The sequence below is a fragment of the Eremomyces bilateralis genome (genome assembly GCF_010015585.1).
Source record: "Eremomyces bilateralis CBS 781.70 unplaced genomic scaffold P152scaffold_29, whole genome shotgun sequence".
NCBI classification, from domain to species: domain Eukaryota; kingdom Fungi; phylum Ascomycota; class Dothideomycetes; order Eremomycetales; family Eremomycetaceae; genus Eremomyces; species Eremomyces bilateralis.
This window is the reverse complement of record NW_022985095.1, coordinates 42,556-61,151: the sequence shown is the minus strand read 5'-3', so window position 1 is coordinate 61,151 and position 18,596 is coordinate 42,556. Positions and strand designations below refer to the sequence as shown.

Below are 18,596 nucleotides of genomic sequence, written 5' to 3'. Positions count from 1 at the left end.
ATGGAAGAGAAACCACGACGCCGACCGGTGGTCGCCAAGGGTCGAGGGCATGGGGATGTCTCCTATTCTGAAGCCCACGTCGACCGAGCCCTTCGCCGGACGATGAAAGACCTTAGAAGGGCTGAGGCAGCCAAGAAAAAAAGGGCGGAAATCATTCTCCCCGAATTCATTTCGGTTTCCAACCTCGCCCAGGCTCTTGGGGTTCCACTAGACAAGTTTGTCAACAAGATGCTCGAGCTTGGGTTTGAAGATGTCAATCACGATCAAGTACTCACAGGAGAAGATGCGGGTTTGGTTGCTCAAGAGTATGGCTTTAACCCTCAGCAAACTAAGGATGAGGATGAGAAAGACTTGTTCCCTGCTCCTAATCCAGAAGACAAAAGCAGTTGGCCTCAACGACCCCCTGTCGTAACCATCATGGGACATGTCGATCATGGAAAGACTACTCTCTTAGATTACTTGCGCAAATCATCGATTGCCGCAAACGAACATGGCGGGATCACCCAGCACATTGGTGCTTTCAGCGTGCCGCTCTCCTCCTCAGGAAAGACCATCACTTTCCTGGATACTCCGGGCCATGCGGCCTTTTTGACCATGCGTGAGCGTGGTGCGAATGTTACCGATATCGTTATTCTGGTTGTTGCTGCAGATGACAGCATTATGCCCCAGACTCTCGAGGCAATCAAGCATGCCCACGCCGCAAAAGTCCCAATCATTGTCGCCATCAACAAAGTTGACAAGGAAGATGCAAACCCTCGGCGGGTCAAACAGGACCTAGCAGTCAATGGAATCGAGATCGAAGATTTCGGAGGTGACACTCAAGCCATCCTTGTGAGCGGAAAGACCGGTCAAGGAATGGACGAGCTCGAAGAAGCCACCGTGACACTCTCAGAAATGTTGGACAACCGAGCCGACCCGGATGGAAAAGCTGAAGGGTGGGTCCTCGAATCAAGCAAGAAGCGGGACGGATTGATGGCGACGGTTCTCGTTCGACGAGGCACCTTAAGACCTGGCGATATCATCGTCGCGGGCAAAACATGGGCACGCGTCCGGCGCCTGATGAACGAAGCTGGAAAACCCATGAAGTCGGTCGGTCCCGGCATGCCGGCCGAAATCGACGGATGGAGAGCGCAACCCGAGGCCGGCGATGAAGTTTTGCAGGCCGAAGACGAGCAGCACGCCGCCCGGGTGGTCGACTTCCGTCAGGCGAAAGCCGATCGACAACGGATGGCGAAGGACATGGAAGCGATCAATGAGGCGCGCAAGCTTGTACAGGAGCGACGGAAGCGGGAGAAGGAGACGGCAGATGGAAAAGCAAAAGATCAAGATAGAGCAAGCGAGGATGCGGAAAAAATGGGGGAGAACACCGCGCTTACAGGGCCGAAGACGATTCCTTTCATCGTCAAAGCCGATGTTTCGGGATCGGTCGAAGCGGTCGTGAACGTCATATCTGGCATTGGAAACGCAGAAGTCCGCCCTATCATCGTTCGGTCGGCTGTCGGCCCCGTCACCGAGACGGACCTGGACTTCGCGGCCGTCGCCCACGGTCACATCATCTCGTTCAATACGCGGGTCGACCCGAAATTCATGGTGGAAGCGAAGAGGCTCGGTGTCGATATTTTCGACCAGAATATTATCTACAGGGTAACCGAAGATATCCGGGCGAAGCTGAGCGAGTTCCTTCCTCCGCTTGTGGTACAGAAGGTCACGGGCGAGGCGGAAATCGCGCAGATCTTCCCCATCAACATGAAGCGCAACAAGCAGCTCTTCATTGCGGGATGCAAGGTCAAGAACGGCGTCATGACCCGAAACAGCAAAGTCAAAGTTCTGCGGAATAAGGACGTCATCTACCAAGGTATGTCGACACAGCTTCGGAACAACAGCCCATTGCCTTCCCGTAATTATCCCCGTCGCTCAAGTTCCTGGCTAACCTTCTCACAGGCTCGCTTTCTTCATTAAAAAACGTCAAGAAGGACACCACGGAAATGCGCAAGGGTACCGAGTGCGGTATTGGATTTGACAACTGGGAGGACTTCAAAGTTGGCGACCAAATTCAATGCTATGACGAGTCCCTTGAGAAGAGGTATTTGTAAGTTGGATGAGGATTCTTACCTGAGTTCTACTCGCGAGCTCGTTCGCGAAGAGGTTGTTTCCGTACCAACCACGGCGTTACCGCGTTGGGTCTGCTACTTCGAGGTTCACGGCATCAGAGGCGCATGGGAGAAAGAGACCGCATGAATAGAAGGCTTGATGAAGCCTGTATATCTCCACTTCTTGCCACTGTACTTTACACATGTTTCCGCAGTTTTGCACCTGCCCACAATATTGGGGCAAGGTGTCTGGGCAAGCTGAATCCAAATAGGCTGGCAAACCAGAGTATCGCCAAGACGACGATCGGCGAAAGGAGCAATTCCGTGTGGTGGAGGAAGGGAAGCGCTGTACTTGCGATTAGCAACCTGTAACATAGGCTCCAGAAGGATACAATATACCGTTGTAGCCAAGGAACATGACGATTGTGTAGTAGCCAAATGCAAGCAGGTACAGCGTGTTGCCGAAGAACAGGGACACCCAGTAGTCTCGCGCGATGACCGGCATCAAGAGGAACTGGATGACGTAGAGAAAGACCCAAACCGGGAAGAACGCGCGGATTGAGACCTTACGGTATGTCAGTATCTGTGGTGCCCATGGAGAGAAACCATGACGTACGTCGAAGCAGTATCCGAACTCCAGAGGATCCGATTCCCCAGGTTGCGCAAAGAGACCTTGTCGCCTTCTGCCCGGTAAACCGGGTACTCCGGGCCCTAATAAACGTCCCACAAGGAAGTATGCTATTGTTGACGCCAGGAGGGAGAGGCCAATGAAGTGGATGAAGATGAACACCAAGGTGATCTTCACGGTTCCTCCAAAGCCGTCCGCATATGCCAATCCCCAGGCAAGGGAAGTCAGTAATAAGAAGGCGGATAGAAGGTAGGTAAATGACGGGTCCGGTCTATGCCACGTATTCTTCGTCTCTTTGCAATCCGTCAGAGCTGGCGTAGTGGGAATATCGAGGATACAACGTACGTTTCTGGCCAAGGTTAGCGGAAGCTCTGACACCGGGGACGCGGACGGGCATACATGATAGTATATTGACCGGAAGACCTTCTTGGGGGCGATTATGAGGCTAGTCATCTCCCAGATCGCCATTTCGAAGTCCATCTGGGGGAACTTGAAGAGCCGCTTGAAGAAGCGTGGCATACGGATGGTCTCGCCGCGAGTCGGCGGGGTGCCGCCGAAGTTGGCAGGGCCACCATGCTGTCGAGGAAGGGAGATGTGCGGATTCATCGGTATAGACTGATGGACAGCGGGAGAGCTGGGGATCTCTCCGTATCACTCCAACGGGGTGTTGTTGTCCGGATGTTCGCTGGGGTTGGAGGAGCGGCGAATGGCAGTTGCGGTGGATGAAGGCGCGGAAGGCAACACTGGACTAGAGGAAGGTGGGTGGACTTTTCAAGTCATTCAATTACTCATTGAGCTTTTGAGTACCATACGCGTTGATATTGGCTATTCAAGAGAACTAATTATTGAAAAGTGACGGATCAGTGGACGTAATGAACTGCTACGGTAGTCCATAACAGCATAAAGCGAAGCGTCACCAGTCACTCACTTAATTAATCCTAACTAGTTAGTTAATTACTCATTCACTCTCACCACTCTAGGCACGGACCAGTTTCATTGACATCAATGAAAGAACATCATCATCATCGTATTCCTGGCGTATTATTGTCAACTGTGCCCGCCTGTCCCGTCTATCGTCCATTCATCACGATCTAGGACCCGTCATACCCATTGTCACACTTTCTTTGGTTAAATTGTATTCGTATTCACTTCTCAACAGTGCGACTTGCAAGAGATTGGGATTAGTCGTGGAATTTTCATTCATCGCTCCCTTCCACGCGTGCCGACTCTTCTCCTAGTTCGAATTCCATCACTCTAACAGCTAGCGAATTGCGTTCTTCTCACTTTCTCACACAAGCAACAGAAAGAACGCTTTCTCCACTCATCCATAGCTTCCCTTCAAACCGTTGCTCGAGCATACATTTGAACCCTCCTAATCGCATTTGGAAATCGGGTTCGACCCTCACCCTCTACGGCTATCGATTGATCGCGACTGCCGGTCACGATGAGCGGAGAGGAAGCCTTTCTCGCTGCGCTTGGCGCCGACGAAGAATACGATCCAGCATATCAACCTGCCGCTAGCGAAGAGGACGAAGAAGACTACGAACCTGAAGATGAATTTCCTGCCACCGATGACCCGAAACCCGATCCGGAATACGATCCCTCAACCTACACCAACCCCACCCTCCGCGATGACCTCAACGAGACACCCGACGAGCCCAGCCCGCCAAAGCAGCCGAAGACAAGAGCTGGGTTCGTTGTTGATGATGACGAGGACGAGGACGATGAGGAGGAGGAGGAACAAGGGGTACATTTGGCGCATGGGAATGCAAATGGAAATGGGATGTTGAATGCCGCTCAGGCTCCTGCAATGTCTTCCACCATCACTCAATCGCCAAGCAACGCGTTCTCAGCAAACTATGTATCACTACAACAAGCTGCTCCTCAAGACCAAGCTCGTTCTGCGGCTGCTACTCCTGCTGTTCCTTCTCAGTCTGCTACTCCGCATCCCGTTGACAAGCCTCTTGGCTCCGCTGTCCCTGACCAAAGCCGTTCTCCGCAGCCTGCAAACCAAGCTCCTAATGCTACAGTCAACGCGTTGCAATCTCCCGCGGACCCTGCTGCTACCCTCAATGCTTCCAACGCCCGGCTTCCAAGTGATCATGTAGGAATGCTCGAGGACCGGATCGCGGAGGATCCTCGCGGCGATCTGGATGCCTGGTTGAGTCTCATTCAATTGCATCAGAAGCGCAACAAGCTCGATGAAGCGCGCAAAGTCTACGACCGATTCTTCACCATCTTCCCTCAAGCTGTGAGTCGCTCCTTTTCCTTGAAGCGCACCAGCTAACTGTCCCCAGGCGGAGCAATGGGTCGCTTACGCCAATATGGAACTGGAAAACAACGAAATCCCGCGAGTCACGCAGATTCTTGGGACTTCCTTGGCAAAGGTCAGGAATGTTCAGTTGTGGAAAGTCTACCTGGACTTCGTGCGACGATTCAACAATCTCACAACCGATCTCAGTGGAACTGCTCGACGAACGGTTTCTGAAGCTTTCGAGCGCGTCTTGCAAGAGGTCGGGACGGACAAGGATTCGGGTGAGATTTGGCGGGAATATATTCAATTCCTTCGATCAGGACCCGGCAATCTCGGTGGCGGCGGATGGCAAGATCAGCAGAAAATGGATCTCTTGCGAAAGGCGTATCAGAGAGCCACGTCGGTACCCACTGACGCCGTCATTCCGCTGTGGAAGGAATATGACGCTTTCGAGACTGGCTTGAACAGGACAACCGTAGGTCAATTCATAACCAAGACTTGTGGAATTACGCTTACATCGTCAGGGTCGTAAACTCCTCCAGGAACGCTCCCCGACCTACATCACGGCAAGAAGTGCAAACATCGCACTACAAAATGTCACGAACGGATTGCGAAGGACAACTTTGCCGCGCCTTCCCCCTGCGCTGGGCTTTGACGGGGATGTGGAATACATGGAACAGGTCCACCTTTGGCAGAAATGGGTGGAGTGGGAGAAAGAAGATCCACTGGTTCTCAAAGATGAAGATCTCGCTGCATACAATCGGAGGATCTTGTACGCCTATCGACAGGCCCTCATGGCTTTGTGGTTCTGGCCTCCAATGTGGTACGATGCCATCGAGTTCTGCTTCCGGAACGGCATGAAGGAAGACGGGGAGAAGCTTCTAGATGATGGCACCGATGCGAATCCGGAAAGCTGTCTCTTGGCATTCAGGAAGGCTGACCACCTTGAGATGACTACACCACACGCCGACGGTGACGATGATATCCAGAAGAGGGCCGATGCAATCAAGCAGCCTTACGACAAGCTCTTGGACACACTCTATGGTCTCGTTGACAAAGTCAAGGCCCGGGAAGCGCGTGCGGCAGGCATCGCCAAAGAAAACTTCGAAGAGCAGCAGAAGAGGGAAGCTCCAGAGAGCGACGATGAAGAGGATGCAGGAGCGAGAGAGGAGGCGCTTCGAAAGGCCGCCCTTGACGCACAACTCGGTGCCATCAAGAAGGGCCATGCTGCGCAAATCAAGATGATATCCAGGACCATTTCGTTCTCATGGATTGCTTTAATGCGAGCCATGAGGAGAGTGCAAGGCAAAGGCAAGATGGTTGACGTCACACACAAAGGCAGCCTAGTCAAGAAGGAATGGGTCGGTGGCCTCCGGGGTTATTTGCGAGAGGCACGTGGTAGAGGTCGCATGACGAGCGACGTCTTCGTTGCCAGTGCTCTTATGGAGTACCACTGCTACAAAGATCCGGCTTCCAAACGAATCTTCGACGCCGGATTCAAGCTTTTCCCCGAAGACGAACAATTCGCCCTCGCATACATGAAGCACCTCATCAACACGAACGACGTCACCAATGCTCGAGCGGTGTTCGAAACGGCGGTCTCCAAACTTTCGAAGAAACCCGAGAACGTCCCCAGGGCCAAAGTCTTGTTCCAGTTCTTGCACGAATATGAATGCCAGTACGGCGAACTCAGCCAGATCGTCAAGCTCGAGCAGCGGATGGCGGATCTCTTCCCCGAAGACCCTCGCCTCACCCGATTCACCCAGCGATACATCTTCCAATCCTTCGACCCCACCGCCGTCCGCCTCGTCACCTCCCCGGCCGCCCAGATGCGACCCAAAATGGCCCTCCCCCCGCAAATCCACGAGCCCGCCCAGACCGGCGGCTATCGCGCCCCAACCCCCCAAATCAGCTCTCCTCGCCCGCTTCCGATGCAACTAGCTCAACCAGGCCAATCCCCCTCCGCTCTCGCCGCCGCGTTCGTCGCTTCCAACAGCTCTACCAACTCCCCCAAGCGGCCCCTCCCCGCCGACGAATCCGACAACGACTCCCTCGGCATCGGGTCCCGCAAACTGGCGCGTACGGACCGCAGCGAGTCCCCGCTGAAAGGCGCGGCAGGGCGACGGCTCGACGCGCAACGACGGCTCGGCGGTGGTGGTGGCGGCGGGGCAGGCACGCCAGGGATCGGGATCCAGCGCGGCGGGGTGGAGCCGCTGCCGAACATGGTGATGTTCCTGTTGGGGATCCTGCCGAACGCGGAGAAGTACCAGGGGTCGGCGCGGTTCAATGCGGAGCGGGTGGTGGACTTGTTGCGGGGTGTGGACTTGGGTCGAGCGAATACGTCGGGAGGGAAGCGATGGTAGGGAGGCGGGGTATGTGGACGATGCTTTCACGGAAGGGGGTTTCTCTCGGGTCGTTGCAGTTCGGATACATGGTGCCCGAAAGGTTGGAATCTTGATCCATTGCATTGGGGTTGGCCGTTCGGGGTTATGCCGGAATGGGTCTGGACAGGTCACTGCGAAGTCCATAAGGTATCCTTTCCCGACCCCTCGCTGTCGGTATCACGCAGCAGCAACGGAGCTGCGATCTCGCCGTCGCTGGAATCCATCTCCGCGCTTTCACAGATGTTGGGAGCTGTGCTACTTCATCGCAAAAATGGAAAGACTTTTAACAGGAGCGCACTTCATATGGCTGGAGTCCTTTAGGCTTTCCGTAAATAGACACCAAAAATGCAAGAACATTTACAATGATACAATCCTCGTGGTGCTCTGGTCCTCGTAGGGCCCTACTCCTCGAAGAACTCTCGTCCTCGCCAAGTGTGCCTGCTAGGAGTTGGTGATCGTTGTTGTTTCCTTGAACTAATACCGTCTGGATTCCATGCTGCATCGGTACCCCTTGCTGTCTCTGCATATGTCTAGGTTTCTGAATGTGTACAAATTGTTCCGCCGTAAAGGTCCCGCTTGGTATCCAGCATATGATATGTACGGAATAGGAGTGGCTGATACGCGAGAGTGATCCCCGTTAGCTTTCAACGTCGTCGGCTCATTTCCGCCCAATGAAGTTCACCGATTCCTCAACGACGCATCCCAACTTTCCCTGACTTTTGTGCCGCCCATATCGAAATTGTTCCGTGTATTTCCCCCGGGACCGTCGTTCTTCTCGATGCTCGTAGCCTCCCGGCTATTATTGCGCTTCATCTTCGTGGTCTGTCCGACCCTTGTTCCAAATACCAGGAGTGCGGAGAAACGGGCCGGCCCGTCTTCGGCTAAACCCTTCCAATCCGAGCATCTCCAGTCAACTCATTCCTTCCACCTTTCCAGCTGCTCCTTCTTTGTTTTCCTCAATGGCTCTTCATCCTTGCTTCCGTATGTAATGTCCCTTGTGCCTTCTGTGGCCTCGCACATTCTAGAACGGAACCCATCGACGGGCCGGTATGCGTGTGCATCATCCTTTGTCTCTTTTCTACCAGTGTCCTCAATATATCTGAATCCAATCGTTTGGTCATTATGTTGTATTGTTTCCGTCTCATCAAGTTTGGTTCTCATGTTGTGCAGTATCAATTTCGTCTGATTTTCTAGTCATCCAAGTCTCGAGAAGTTGTGTGCGTTTCCTAGCTCTTTTCTCCGGATCAGTTAGCAGACTCAGACCAGCTTCAACTACCAGTAGGGGCCCACATACCTCATCGCTGCCTTGACCAACATAAGTGGATACCCTATGTCACCTAGCAAGAGCATGATAGGATGAGGGAGAACGGGATTTCTGCTGCGTCTGCGTGTGGTGCCATTCAGCGGTCGAGACATGGACATGAGTTGAACTAGAAGTCACATGGCACTAGAGCAGCCGCATAGAACGGCGGGGATGAAGATGTGCTCTACCAGTCCATGTCTAATAGAGAGACTCGCCCCGTGGTCGCCCCTTCCACCTTAGAATCTTCAGGAAGATATCGACATGGAGTCTCGGCGCTCGGCGCCCTTGACAACCACTACAGGACCTGCCTGCCCTTCCAGGATATCAGTCCCCCCACTATAGAGGTTACCATCACCTACTTCTGTTCTCCCTACCACGACACATACCGTCCATACACTTCATCGCAACGAACATGGAGTGAAGGCCCCGTACACCATCCATCCTGTGGCGACACGTGCACCATACGATCTGATTAGGAATAAGCACAGTATCATCGCAGCCTGGAGTCGTAAGTCATCTAGATTACTAGCTACGAGTGGTTCTCTCTCCACTCGGTTCTCTTTCCTTTTCCATCATCGTTGCCTACATTTGTGTCCCCGGTCATACGGCCAAACGTATATCTGCTGACACAGTTCTTCTGCTGTATCTTCTCCCCTCCATCCACCACCAACTTCTTCTTCTATCCTCAACCCTATCAACTCTCATTCTTCTCACTTCCATACTTCTCACCTTAACCCTCTAACCTTCATCCCTCTAACCTTCATCCCTCTAACCTTCATCCCTCTCATCTCAACCTTCTTTCCCCTACCAACCCAACTACCCTCCCTCTCTTCTCGACGGATCTCGCTTTGAACTTCATCGACTCACTGATCACTCCACCCAGGTCTCACGTCTACCAACCCATACCAGATAGTGACGCCTTGTTTCAATCTCAGCTGCCCCAGACTCAGATCTGATCCGCCGTGGTACAGTACTGGTATGTAAACATTCCCTCACTCCTTCCTTCAAGCCATCCGTTATCAACCTGACCTTCACCTACCACTGGGACCCAACCTCACGTGTCCTTTGTTGCCCACTCGGCTATCTCTACCTCACACAACCACAGCACTGTTTATTTTGGTCTTCCTCCCTCCACATATTTCCCACCTTCCTTTCCCTCTTCCTCCATCCCTCATCTTCCACATCTCCCTTTTTCGTCTCTCATTCTCCCATCATCGACCCTCCCACTCCTTCCTATCATCGACTACTCCAAGATACCAGTCGGTAAACCTATCCTTTCTACTCACCGCCCTAGGAAACCACTAATATTCGCCACAGCATTGGCTTTGACTTCACCCTGATCAGCTTCCTGGTGAGTCAACATCTTTTACATCTCTATCAACGTCACCGTCTCTCCCATTCCCTAACCATCAGTTACCTCTTATCGGCTTCAAGTCTATCAGACTCAGTCTTCATTCCTTCCCTTTTTTCATTTTCTCATTTAGCTGCTGCCATCGCTTTCTCCATCTCCCAAACCAACTCATACAGTCTAGTCTCAAGTGATCTAGTCGTCCAAGCATCTCCTCACTTGTCACCACCACCTTCGCCTTCATTTTGGGGGGTATCTGATCTCACCTTCCTGTCACATCTATATCCCAACACTGAAATGTTTCCTTGTCTTGACCTGTCATCAGCAGCATCCTCTTGGAGTTAGGGCATTGTTTGTTTCCTTAACTTTAGCAAAGAGTGTGCTTGCTCGTCATTGAAGCGAAGCCACTCATCGCTTTGGTTTGTCACTGATTTTAGTCTACTGCTCGACTTGTCAAGGCTACGGCACTACTGGCTGTCCGTTATGCGTAGATTTCTCCAATGAGCCGTGTTTTCACATTGCACTGAACCTCCCCAATTGTTATCTCTGCCTTGTACCATTACTGACCCTAACTTAGTCACATTTTCAAGAGCTCATTGCCCATCATGGGTGGGCCACGCGGCAATGGAGACAACAGGAAGGGTCGCCCTTCAGGATCGTCAGCTACCGTGAAGCCGACCAGCACCATTGCAAAGGACTCATATGAAAGCATAAGCGTGCCGTCCTCGTCGTACGGTCGCTCAATTCCCGGCTTGGATGGTAACCGGGACCGTTCCCAGCCTCGCTCGCGATTGTCCCCCGAGCGTATTATTGCACCAGAACCCACGTTCATTATGCCGAATCATCTTCGGAATGTTGAGTTGGGTGCACGCGCCTACCAAATTTTCCGCCCTGAAGTTGTAAGTTATGATCACATTTCCATCACCTCCTTTCCCGGTGTTTCGCGTGCCGCCAATTGGCATTACCCCTATGTATGTAGAGTTGCGGCTAGCGGCCTATGTTGCATATCCAGGTGGAGTTCGACAAACGAATGTCGGCGTTCTCCCGTTTGCTCGCCATCATTGATCTCTGTCATCAATAAAGATCCATACTACCTGTTCCTTTAAAACCTGCTCTCTGTCCCTCGTGCTTCCAACTTTCTTCTTCCTTCTTTTCTGCAGAGCCCTCAATTCTTTCTTCAGGACTTCTCTTCTTTCGCTCCTTTTCTCTTCTCTTATCTATTTCCTCAATCATTCATTACCCATTGCTATTGCACAACTCCACTCAGACGGCCATGGCGGGCTCGGGGAACTCCAAGAATGGAGGGCAGTCTCGTTCCCCCCCAAAGTCCAAGAGCCCAACTCCCAAAATGGCATCCCTCCCCCTATACCCTCGCGCAGCAGACCCCCCAGATGTCTACTCCAGCATGGAGCTGGACAAGTTTGGTTGCGACATGCGTCTTCGGGGGCTCAATATTCTTGAGCCAAATGCGTGGAAGGCTGGACATCTTATACTTAGTACTTACGCTGGGTCACAGTCCTCTCTGGGTGAAATCCCCAAACGTCCTCATGGCTTCAATATGAACGGGAAGCCAGTTGACATCGAGCTGAACTCCTATGCTCTCGACAAAATCCCCACCAAGGATGTCTATCAATACGACATTGAGATCGGCGACGGAGCTGAGAAACGGGGCTTCATGAAGACATTGTGGGATTCCAGTGAGGTCAAGCAAGTGCGCTCGCAAGGTGGTTTCGACGACTGGATCTGGGATGGGAACAAGCTTGCCTGGTAAGATTCTGCAACTTTGATATTCTGGAATATCTTTTTTTAGTAATATTTTTCGCTAACCACCTTCAGGTCCACCAAGAAGCTCTCAGGAGTGGCGACGATCGCTGTAGATCCTGCGATAGCGAAGAACCAGCCGGATCGGGCTGGACGTGAAGTCAAGCATGTTCGCATTGCCTTGGCCAAGAAAGTTGACTTCACCAATCTTCATGCCTGGCTCGGCAAGCAGGCAGACTGGGACATCAAGGTGCTCGAGTCTCTGACGTTCCTTGACCATCTGATGCGTGAGGGTCCGTCCCGTCGCATGATTTCGGCCAAGCGGAACTTTTTCCCTCCTTACTGGCGTCCTGCTTCGGAGTCTAAGGTGCCGCTCACCGGTCGGATCTCATTGGGAAAGGGAGTCGAGGCTGTGAAGGGCGTCTATGCATCGATCCGGCCAGTATTGACTGCAGACCTCCGCGCACATCTTGCTGTCAATGTCGACGTGGCGAATACCTGCTTTTTCGAAGCGTCGGAGGTCATTCCTTTGCTTGGATCGATGCTCGGAGCTAAGAATGTCGACTGGCTCATCGATGATTTCGTTCGAAACCGTGAGAAGTGGCCCGAGAGCCGCTTCTACAAGGCGACCAAACGGCTGAACAAGCTGACGATCACCACCGACATGCGCTCGAACTGTACGCGCCGTTATATCGTCAAGCGATTTATCGCGTCAACGCCGGATTTGAAAACCTTCGAATTGAAGGACGGCACTTCGATGACTGTAAAACAGTATTACCGAAAGGCTTACAACGCTCATGTCCGCGAATTGCCTTTGATCGAGACAACCCGGGGCCAGTTCATCGCCTTGGAGTTTGCCAAAGTTGAACCAAATCAGCGTTACCTGTACAAGCTTGATGAGGCGCAGGTAGGTTCAATGATGAGGTTCGCAGCTACTCTACCGAACCAGCGGTTCGGTTCCATCCGCGAAGGCATCAAGTCCCTAGATTGGCAAAATGACTCGCATCTCCGCCAATACGGGCTTCATATTTCGGACCAGCCCACAGTCACTAAGGGTCGACTTCTCGAGGCGCCTGACGTCCACTTCGGAAATGGCAAGATACTTGGTAGCTCTGCTGGGCAAGGCCGGTGGAGGATCGATGGGAAGAAGTTCCTGAAGCCATACCCAGGACAGATCCCGTACGGTGTCATGGTCTTTGGTCCAGATAGTGACCCGAAGAACCCACATCCAGCCCCCTACCAAGCCTTTTTTTCGAGAATGTCGGCTATTGCCAAAGCCCACGGCTTGAATTTGCCAGCCACAATCCCAGCTCTTATCCGCGGAGCTCCGGGTGCCGGTGGAAACAACATCCTACATGCCTGGAATGAGAGCGGGAAGAAGCTGGGAGTTCTCCCGAAGCTTATCTTTTTCATTGTCCAGGACCGGACCGCCGATCTTTACAAGATCATAAAACGCAATTGCGATTGCCGCTTCGGGCTTGCCTCCCAGGTCCTGCAGAGCGCAGGCGTGATGAAATGCCAGGATCAATACATCAGCAACGTTCTCCTGAAGGTCAATTCGAAGCTTGGGGGAATCAATTCCCGCGCGCTCAAGGAGAATGGGTTCCTGACCAAGAAATCCCAGCTCAACATGTATCGTCCGCGCCACTCCCAAGATTCACTCATGATCATTGGCGCAGATGTGAGCCACGGGCCTCCTGGTTCTGAGGAACATTCTATGGCCTCCATCACTGTGTCCAAAGACCCCCAGTGCTGCAACTATATGGGGTGGGTGAACTCCAACGGCCATCGGGAGGAGATTATCCGGCCATCCAATTGGGTTAAGATGTTCAAGGAGCCCGTCGCCCATTGGATCGACCTGAACAAAGGCCAGACGCCACGACGGCTTCTTTACGTCCGCGACGGTGTTTCCGAACAACAATACAACCAGGTTCTTGACATCGAGGTCAATGAAATCAAGCGGCTCTTTAGGGAATTGAACCCTAAATATAAAATCCCGATCACGGTCCTAATTGCCAGCAAACGCCACCATGTGCGTTTCAATCCGAAGAGCCAAGCTGCCCGCGATAAAAATGGCAATCCCGTTCCCGGCGTTCTTGTAGAGACCGGAGTCACTCATCCCTTCGAGTTCGACTGGTACATGAACCCCCACTCTGCGATCAAAGGAACCTGCCGTCCGATCCACTATCATTGTATTTACAATGAGAACAATTTCACCGGCCCCGAACTGCAGCAGCTCATCTTTGAGCACAGCTTCCAGTACGCTCGAGCAACAACTCCCGTCTCTTTGTTCCCTGCTGTGTACTATGCACACTTGGCTGCGAAGCGTGGAGAGGCCCATATGAACAAGCCCTTCGTGTCATCGGGCAAGAAAAATGCACATAAGGGACCTCCTGGGGGTCCGCCAAAGGATAAGGTGTCCGAGTCCGCATCAAAGCGGTCCAAGAGCAAGTCTCCCGAGAGCAAGAAGGGATATATAGACGAGCCGTCGAAGTCCCCTTCCGACTTCGAGAAGCAGGATCCCAACAATCCGACTGGCTTGGTCAAAGGTGACGAGGCATCTGACTTGATGAAGATCCAACACAAGTACCACAGTTGGTACCCTTTCACCTCTTGGTACATGTAAGTCTTGATCTCAAGACTTCATGGACGACAGGTGTGCATCGAGCCGCCAGGTCCATCCAACGATGCATAGTTCGAATTCCCTACTTCTCGTTTCCGTTTCCGTTTCTTTTCTTTCCTTTCCGCGATCAGGGTTTCTAGGATGTGTCCGACACGTCTCACCCGTGCCGCAATTCAAAAATGGCATAGTTCATCAGTGCTTGGGTTCAGGGAACGGGCCCTCAGAGAAATCAAAACACCAAAAAAAGCCACACTCGGAGAGGTCGATGGTGGTGGAGGATCGAGAAGGGCAACCATGGCGATCAGCAGTTGCTATCTCGGCCATTTATGGCAGACGACAGAGAGAAGGACTACCATGGCGAGCGGCATTTGCTGACTCGGCCATTCATGGCAGACGACAGAGAACGACGACCCCCAATTTCCCCCAGCGCCAACAAAATCCTCAGCTCATAGGTAGCATCATCAATCCACGAGGTATTAAAAATCCGGCTTGTGCACTCCTGCCGTCGTGTTCGTGATAGATCCGCCCATTTTCCAGCGCACCCAGCCCATCCAGGCGATCCAGCGCATCCAACCTCCCAAGTCGCCTGTGGTGCGGAAGCTCTAACTACGGGCACTCAGATTTCACACTTGACGAACGAAGGTCGGACCGATCAATATCAATGGTTTGATAATTCATAGCCGTCACCACTCATCGGCCCGCCTCTCGCCAGGCTGAAGTGAGATAAAGGATAAAAGGAGGCCCTGATCATTGATGAGGGTCAGTAAATTAGCGCGAGTTCAAAGATGCCGTTTCTCACGTCCGGGGAACTTCGTTCATCGGCAAGGTCTTCCCCAGATCCATTCATTTCCACTTTTTCCAGTATGGAGTACACTACTTTAACCCAGGCTCCATCAAACCCGCAATATGTATCATGCGCGGACCCAAGCGCGAAAGTGCAATCAACTCCCATTTACGCGACAACAATCCATGCCGTATTCCACACCCCATGGCGGGCCCTGCCCCGCGAGGCTGCAAATCGGCAATTAGCGACGGCTGTACAGAACGGCATTTTAACCTTCGGGTGGCTTTGCGTTCGGCCATCCATCCATAAAGCCCATTCCCGCGCCGATGATTTTTGAACCGCAGTGAGCATCCTCGGACCTCATCCCGCGAAGCCAAGATGCGCAACGCTAACCGTCACCTTCTTTCCGCAGCCGCCGCAGCGACAGGCGCGGCCCTCGTGGATTCCACGCTGGGGATCCACTACGACCTCCTTCAATATCGCGACGAGCGCCTCTTCGGCCAACGACTACAATCTCGGGTGGAGCAGTTGGGGGACTATGTCACGCTCTATGGCATGCTGGGATTGGCGGACGAGGATGCGGATGCATTATGGTTCGAAGGGAAGAGCTGGAGTTATCGGGCGATGAAGGATGGTCGGTCGGACACTATTGGATGGGCATAATATACAATGGGCTGACGCAGAGCAGATGTCGATCGGATTGCGGCGTCGTTGAGCGATTTGGGCGTCGATGATGGGAATCTGGTGGCCGTGTACATGACCAATTCGCCTGAGATGGTGTTCGTCATTTATGCATTGGCAAAGTTGGGGGCGGCTCCCGCATTGATCAACTCGAACTTGAAAGGTATGTGTTCCCTTTCTTTTGATAATGTTTAAAGGTGTTAGGAACCCTATCCTGTATCCGAGTTCCATTATGCAACGGTGAAGATATCTGCCATGATTCGCAGTCTTGGAGTACTTCTCCAACATCCAGGTGTTTTCTAGTGATCTATATCTTTAGCTGTTTCGAGGAACTTAGGCTTCATGAAGGATGTACTCAACTGTCATGGGAACACAGGGTGTTGATTGTCATTCGAAGGCCCTCGGCTGTGAAAGCGTTCTTCCTTGAAGCTTCGAGACATTTGCCCTAAATCATGCTTGAGCAGTTACGGCGCCTTTGCGATGAATGCACACGCCGTCATTGTGAAGCAGCAGTCAGCATGAAGGAAGATGAGGAGCTGACAATTTGGCGTGATAGGGGACCCCCTCCAATATTGTACAAACCTCGCTGGCTCAAAGTACATCATCTGCAGCCCCGATACAGTGCAGTCCGCTCTTACTCTTCCAGCAACCGCAGCTTCTGAATGCCCCGGTCAAGGGCTCGTGGTCGTCGATTTTGGCAGTTTTCCTCGATCTGAAAAGCCAGATGGGCAAGTCATATCGATCACCCCATCAGACCCGCACCATGGCCGCGAAGTAGCTAAGGCTAAGAGGCGGCCCATCGATATAGCAGCACTGGTATATACCTCAGGGACAACTGGAATGCCCAAAGCCTGCAGTGTCAAGAACATGCATATGTGTATTGTCTCGACTCCGACGACTCCTGATACCGACAAGCCGAAATATTACTTTCCCGTTCGGACATATACCTCCATGCCCCTCTTTCACGGCACATCGTTATTTACAGGTCTCTGTTATAGCGTGGGGACCTCGGGGGCTCTGTGTCTTGGACGGAAATTCTCAGCAACACGACACTTTGAGGAGATCCGGCGGAGCCGAGCAACAAGGATGCTGTATGTTGGAGAGTTGTGCCGTTACCTGTTAGCCCAGCCCCCCTCCCCGCATGATCGGGGACATGGCTGCATTGTGGCGATGGGAAATGGGCTGCAGAAGGACGTCTGGATGAATTTCAAGAAGCGGTTTGGGATCCCGGAAATCCGTGAATTCTACCGATCAACCGAGGGCCTGGCGAAGTACGACAATCGGCATTTACATAATAAATTCGGCGCAGGATATGTAGGCTACAAAGGCTTGGTGCGGAGGTGGCTGGAGGACGATTGCTTCATTATCAAATTCGATGAAGCTTCTCAGCAGCCTTACAGGGATCGGCGGACCGGATTTTGCGTTCCGGCGTCTCCAAATGAACCTGGAGAAGCGATTGGACGGATCAGGAGCCTAGCGACATATACCGACTATCTACACAACCAGGACGCAACCGATGCGAAGATATTACGGAATGTTTTTGCCGACGGAGATATGTTTCAAAGATCCGGAGACCTTGTCATCCAAGATCGATGGGGATGGATACGGTTTTACGACCGTGTTGGGGACACCTTCCGGTGGAAGGGGGAGAACGTCAGCGCTGGGGAGATTGCGGGGTACATATCGGATATGCCCGAAGTCTTGGAGGCGATTGTCGTGGGTAGGAAGATGGATGGCTATGACGGGCAGATGGGCACGGCTGCAGTGGCGTTGACGCAGTTGTCGAAAGACGCAGAAGTCGCATTTGTCGGCAAGCTCCCAGGTGTTTTCAAGCATCGTGGAGTCCCTCAGTATGCAGTGCCTCGGCTTCTAGCTATGGTTGATCGGTACGTTGACTATATCTGACTGAACTATGGCGAGACTAATCATGGTGGTTGTTAGACTTGATGTTGGGGCGTCCTTCAAGCATGACAAGCAGATATGGAAAAAGGAACAGTGGGACCCAGCCGAGCCGAGCCAAGCCAGTTCGCGATACTGGCTGGACGGAGATACGTATCGAGTATTAGATGGAGCAGCATGGATGAAGATACAGAATGGCTTGGCAAAGCTTTGAACTTCGGTTCATCGTTCCGAGGGCGTTACCGATTTTGGACAGCCTTTACCCTGATCCCAAGCACACTGAACAGCAGTGGATTATCGAAACCCAGAAATCCACACTGCCACACTTGGCGTAATCTCGTGATCGTTTGTAATACGGCGGAGATGTATATTTGGATGGTCCTGCGATGGCTCGTACATAGAAAGAACACTTGTAATGGTAGATAGCGAAATTTCAGATGTCCCAGGTATAGATTTTATAGATGTTAAGTCATTCCAACAAAAAAGCATCGATCTTTGCACAGTAGAATCAAGCGGCCGTCGAGGCCATGCCGCTGCCCGGTGACGCAGAGGTTGATAATCTACCGGTCATTCAAGAACGTGTCGCGAGACATTGTGATCCTTCGATTTGACGCCACGCTTCTGCTATGCCCCTCATTCTACAAAGATTCAGACAAGGCTTCTCGGTCATCTGGGGGGCCGAAATGTTCATCAACTGCAGTAGCATCAGTCCAATTTGTGTATTCGACGTCAGACAATCCTTTCCCACACTCAATTATATCAGAGGCACAGCTGTTGGCCCAAAGGGTGGGTTGGCTTCACTAGTATCTCACCGTTATCCGACTTCTGGGTGTTCTGAACC

At 52.4% G+C, this 18,596-nt stretch overlaps 5 protein-coding genes across 5 annotated transcripts; 4 read left to right on the top strand and 1 right to left on the bottom strand.

Annotated features, from left to right (window-relative positions):
* Positions 1-2,093, top strand: P152DRAFT_404322 (initiation factor 2; the record flags this gene model as incomplete). The annotated part of the gene is made up of 2 exons (XM_033676755.1): positions 1-1,855; positions 1,942-2,093. 2 exons carry the CDS (start codon positions 1-3, stop codon positions 2,091-2,093), a joined length of 2,007 nt encoding a protein of 668 aa, XP_033530550.1.
* P152DRAFT_461970 (UNC-50 family protein) lies at positions 1,940-3,610 on the bottom strand. Its single transcript, XM_033680243.1, has 4 exons — positions 3,118-3,610; positions 2,707-3,009; positions 2,490-2,655; positions 1,940-2,436 (listed from the first exon to the last, which is right to left on the bottom strand). The coding sequence occupies exons 1-4, from the start codon at positions 3,322-3,324 to the stop codon at positions 2,288-2,290; spliced, it is 825 nt and encodes a 274-aa protein (XP_033530549.1). The 5' UTR covers positions 3,325-3,610; the 3' UTR covers positions 1,940-2,287.
* Positions 3,611-4,934: 1,324 nt separating this feature from the next.
* On the top strand, positions 4,935-7,487 carry P152DRAFT_176284 (uncharacterized protein). The gene is made up of 2 exons (XM_033674141.1): positions 4,935-5,447; positions 5,497-7,487. The coding sequence occupies exons 1-2, from the start codon at positions 5,043-5,045 to the stop codon at positions 7,333-7,335; spliced, it is 2,244 nt and encodes a 747-aa protein (XP_033530548.1). The 5' UTR covers positions 4,935-5,042; the 3' UTR covers positions 7,336-7,487.
* Positions 7,488-11,375: 3,888 nt separating this feature from the next.
* P152DRAFT_442765 (Piwi-domain-containing protein) lies at positions 11,376-14,810 on the top strand. The gene is made up of 2 exons (XM_033677756.1): positions 11,376-11,774; positions 11,844-14,810. The coding sequence occupies exons 1-2, from the start codon at positions 11,413-11,415 to the stop codon at positions 14,392-14,394; spliced, it is 2,913 nt and encodes a 970-aa protein (XP_033530547.1). The 5' UTR covers positions 11,376-11,412; the 3' UTR covers positions 14,395-14,810.
* A 1,078-nt stretch (positions 14,811-15,888) lies between these two features.
* Positions 15,889-18,338, top strand: P152DRAFT_461966 (bifunctional fatty acid transporter and acyl-CoA synthetase). The gene is made up of 3 exons (XM_033680242.1): positions 15,889-16,019; positions 16,413-17,742; positions 17,798-18,338. The coding sequence occupies exons 1-3, from the start codon at positions 15,932-15,934 to the stop codon at positions 17,967-17,969; spliced, it is 1,590 nt and encodes a 529-aa protein (XP_033530546.1). The 5' UTR covers positions 15,889-15,931; the 3' UTR covers positions 17,970-18,338.
* Positions 18,339-18,596: the final 258 nt, after the last annotated feature.